At 44.4% G+C, this 5000-nt stretch overlaps 1 protein-coding gene across 1 annotated transcript in view; it reads right to left on the bottom strand.

The window, feature by feature from the left end:
- LOC310797372 (protein unc-13 homolog A-like) overlaps window positions 1–5000 on the bottom strand; it is a gene marked incomplete at both ends in the record, with an annotated part of 50613 nt that overhangs the window by 10253 nt on the left and 35360 nt on the right. Inside the window, 7 exon segments of the mRNA XM_083659743.1 lie at window positions 1341–1437; window positions 1541–1667; window positions 1980–2065; window positions 2591–2718; window positions 4566–4601; window positions 4603–4701; window positions 4955–4980. Coding sequence (XP_083515869.1) covers window positions 1341–1437; window positions 1541–1667; window positions 1980–2065; window positions 2591–2718; window positions 4566–4601; window positions 4603–4701; window positions 4955–4980 — 599 coding nt within the window.

Genomic DNA, 5000 nt, shown 5'->3' with positions numbered 1-5000 from the left:
TCAACTTAACTTATTCTGAAGCTGTGGTGTGAAGCTGCAATCCAGCAGACATTTCTCAAAATAGCAAAATAAGCCTTTCGGGATAAGAGAGGAGGCAATGAGAGGGTGATGATGGGGAGCAGTGCCCTCATTAACAGCTCTGTCATTAACACCAGTAGTGAATGCGTGTTGTTATGGTATGCAGCTGGGGAATGGGGACTGGCGGACTCTGCTGTTTCGCTGACGCGGGGAAGTGGAAGCTGCTGCAGGCGACAGTAATTGGACCCAGAGGATTCCTGACATACGAGCCGGGAGAATCTTCGGCTGTGCTGCATCGACCCCTTACGGTGTGGCGGTGGAGGTGAGAGAGGGTGTGTAGTGTGTGTGTGTGTGTGTGTGTGTGTGCGTCTATGTGTTGCTGTAGCGTCTGATCTTCTCTGCAGTGGAGGTTTTTTTCCCCCATTTGCCTTTGGTATCGAGTCATTATTGATTGCGTCGAGGCTTCCAACCTGCCTCTCTCCCTCGTCTGCTATGTGCTGAGTCAGCAGAGCTGAGCTGAACAGCTGATTTGCATGGGAAATGCGTGAATACATCTTTTCGGAGCAAATTTTGCAGGCAGGAGGTAAAAAAAAAAAAGCCCCCCGTACATTATTGCAGTCTCAACAGAAGTTCACGGTTGAATTTTAGCTAAACGATAGTCTCGCATGACCAGTTTTCTCCACACTTTCTTTCAGCGTTTTGCCACAGGAGAAAAGTTCTGGTTTAAGTTGCTGATTAAGCAAGAATGACTACAGGAAAATAATCCAGGGTGTGTTTGCGCATCTTCAAACGTGATCAAAATCCACTGTATCATTGAAAAGTAGGGGGTTGATGGGCGTATTGTTGTATCTATAGCACATTCAGTCGTGTTTCACAGTACTGGGAGAGATGTGAGAAACAGGCTGTGAAACTCCTGCTCGTCCAGACTGGCGACATTAGCAGACTAGCACAGAGGTTCTCAAATGTTTTTCAGCCAAGGACCCCTTACAAGATGGAAAATATACCGGGGACCCCCTCATTCTGATTCGTGATTTTGGGCTAACCTTAATTGTTTCCACGGTAACATGCTTGACTTTTAAATTGATAGGTTTGTTAGATTAGAATGTAAATCCATGAACCATTTTAGATTTAAAGCATAAAATATTTTCGTTGAACTATGAAGCCTTTGCACACACACAAAACGTTTTTATTTTTATTTTCCTGAAAACCTTTCGCGGACCCCCATGCAAAGTGCCACGGACCCCTGGGGTTTTCCCGGACCCCCATTTAAGAACCAATGGACTAGCATTTTAAACGTGAAGAGTGCAGATGAAGGGAGTTACCCCGTCCTTTTTGTCCCTCTCCAGGGCACCGTGGAGAAAATCTCTGGACACTTCCTCGTTCTCGTCCAACCACATGACGACAAACGGTTCAAACCAGCTGTAGAAGCAAAAAGAAACGAGCAGCAATCAGAGTTTGCGTTTCCAAGTGGTGAATATAGAGGGGAAAGGCATGGACGGCGTATTCTAAAGGCCATACTCACGCAGGGTACTCAGGGACGTGCTTCTGGAACGTGACCAGCTCTTTGCAGTACTCATTATAGAGCCACTTCACCTTGAAGTGCAAGTTCATATAGTCTGCACTCTTACACAGTCGGTGCTTCTCATGCTCTAAATACCAAAGAGAGGAAATAATGAGCAAGATGAATCCCTCCCTCTCTCTCTCTCTCTGTTACATCCATAGATTACATACAAAATATTCTCTCTGAAAACATGCTTCCCCACACAAATGAATGGCTCATTTGCCCTGGCCCCATTAATCATCTCTAGCCCCCTGACCACCCCCCGCCCCACACACACACACACACACACACACACACACACAACAATGCGTGTACCCCCCCCCCCCCCCCCCCCACACACACACACACACACACACACACACACACACACACACACACACACACACCGAGAGGAACTTACCCTCCATGGCATATCTCATATCTTGTGCAAACATATTCCACATGACCTCTGCGCTGATCTTGCCCACATTCAGTTCCTGGGGAAACCTGTGGGTGGCAGCAGCACAGTGCTCAGGGTTAGATACTCTGTATCCTATGTGTTATTTAACATGATAGCTCATACAGGATTGCATAGATATGAAGCCTGCTCTCTCCATCAGCGTTTGCTGCAGCTCAATATTTGTCCAGCAGTGGTGGTGGACCATCACAGTCAGAACATGTGAAATTCACAAGACGCTATTTATCCATATTTTCTCCCAAAAGAGAAAGCAAAGAGTAGAATTTGATCGTATCATCGTATCATAATTCGTATCATAATTCAATATCACATTAAAAGTTTTAAGCCATAATGCAATAACATATTAGCAGTTATCTTTGATGTATATACTTTGTGGCCTAGCTTGAAAAGATGGCTATTCATTGTGTCTGGCCTATTTTTCCCCATTTATCTCCTTCATTTAGTTTTCCTCTATTTTGTTGCTTTCCAGTCTTTCCTGGGCATTTCCCACATTGGCACTGCATGCTAAACATGAGGAGAGAGACCACTGGTAGAGGTGCGACTCGGAGACTCACTGGTTGAGGCAAGGCGTGTAGGAGTTCTTGTCCTCCTCTATGATGGAGACGATGAGGGTGATGAGTTTGGACCAGAAGTCCAGGTTCTTGATGGTGGGACCTTGCTCATCTGGAGGGACTGGCTTTGACTGGAGAGAGAGAGAGAGAGAGAGAGAGAGAGAGAGAGAGAGAGAGAGAGAGAGAGAGAGAGAGAGAGAGAGAGTAGAGAGAGAGAGATGAGACAGAGACAGAGAGAGAGAGAGAGAGAGAGAGAGAGGAGAAGAGAGAGAGAGAGAAGGAGAGAGAGAGAGAGAGAGAGAGGGGGTTATGGTCACACACCTAAATATTCATGCTTGTCAACAGTTTTAGCTGATGCAGAAGTCTCCAAGCTAACATCTGTCCTTCAGTGAGTATGACATCAGTATTTATTGTTGGAAAACGGGGCTGGGCCACCTATCCATCCTAAATGAGTGGGAGAACTGATATTTTGTAAAAAAAAAAAAATTATGATGAAAATTATAACATTTAAATACACAATAAAGACAAAAAAAAAGCGTAACAGACAACGAGTATACACCACTCCCGAACCTAGCATTTGATCTCGGAGCCCAAGAGTTGTGTTCAGGCACGTCACCCCTCCTTCTCTCCTCTCCTCTCCTCTCCTCTCCCCGTCTCCAAACTTCCCTGAACCGCAGCTCAGACACGTTTCATCACATGTTTTTCACCTCGCTCCTCCTTGGAGGGCGGCTCAATCGTTGGTGTTATATCTGTGTTATATTTGGGTTCCTCGCAGAAGGAAATGTGACGTGCGAGAACAAAACTTAGCTCGGCCAAGGAGGCATCGCTGACAACACAACACACACTCCAGGCGGCTTGGAAGGTGCTCAACGTTGAGAGGAAATGAATGAGTGGGCGTTATAATTGGCACGTCACTATAGACTGGAAGGGCGATGTGCTAGAATATTGACTTTTATAATGCAATTTGTTGTGTTGTGAAGGTCTGGGAAATGGAGCGGTACGCGGACTCGTGCAGTAGCCTACTATTATTATGTTCAATCATAATTGAAAAGTCATCAAGAGCTTAAGTTAACTGATCATAATCATTGGCGCTTAAACATGAGAAATCTGGCAGTTTATAGTGAACAACAGATCTGTTGTTTTTCATTTAAATGTCTGGAAGAAAGAAAATGGTCAAATCATATTTTTAGTTGCTTTTTGTGAGTTGATATAAATAAAATGTAACTGATTGTGTTTAAATGGGCATAATATGATATCGATCGCAGGGCCCCTGAGGTCGGATCGAATCGAAATCGTATTGTGCAGACTTTGTGATATCAGCAAATATCTTATTGTTATCCAAAGAATCGGTATACTGTAATATCGTATCGTGATACCTACTAGTTTTTCTTCCATTGATCTCGTTCTGCTCAGCATGGTCATGTTATAAACAGACTATTGTTTAGTATGAAAAGTTTGTTGTTCGTTGAATTAATTGAAGCTCAGAATGTGGTCTACAAAACTTGTGGAGTCTTGTCATTGAGTTAAAACTACAACAGGCATACATGTCTTTGGCGTATTAGACCACGTGCAAAATAATCTTCTCACGATTACTATATTCTCAATGGGCACAAAACAATTAACATCCAAACAAGATGGTATTTCTTTAAATAGAATTACAATTTCAGTGAAATGAATGGATGTGAAATTTGAGCTTGTAATAAATACAAACTGTCCTAGTTGGAAACCGTCAAAGGGGGGGCAAACATTATTAACTTCAGTAATTAAAAGGCCCATGTAAAATTACTTTGGCCGATCCAAAATGGAAAGCCTGGTGCCGTGCCTGGTTATGAGACTGTAGTTACTCTCTTGAGAACAAAATGTGAATTTTCCCAACATTTCTTCAGGTGGGGGCTGACAGCACAGCAGGTATGCAGCAAAGAGCAGGACTTCTGCGACGGCTACATCTGTTCATACACACAAACACACTGGGACTTACAGGGTCCGTCTGGTATTCCCGGTTGTACAGATCGTTGGCAGTTGTTGAAGATGTACTCGTAGGTGGAGTTGAGACAGGCTTTGACACAGTCCTTCACCACCTGGCTCGCCCGGGGGGGACTCTGCAGCTCCTGGACCTGAACACAAACGTTATGCAGCATATGGACCAATCTCAAGTGTCTCACAGTGCTGCTTGTCAGACATAGCGTTTCAGCATGGGCTATCCCAGTGGGAATTCGGCCCTAACCTCTACCTATTGAGCTGCACACACACACACACACACACACACACACACACACACACACACACACACACACACACACACACACACACAATACACATTGACACACACAAATAACTGACGTTTGGATAGGGTAATGTTAAGCTGACTCTATGTTTGTGCCTTAGGCTACATTCTGGAAGTACAGGAAAGTTC

This window comes from Poromitra crassiceps (genome assembly GCF_964638095.1).
Source record: "Poromitra crassiceps genome assembly, chromosome: 23".
In the NCBI taxonomy this organism is placed as follows: Eukaryota; Metazoa; Chordata; class Actinopteri; order Beryciformes; family Melamphaidae; genus Poromitra; species Poromitra crassiceps.
The sequence above is the reverse complement of the archived record's forward strand: the minus strand, read 5'-3'. Positions and strand labels throughout refer to the sequence as shown.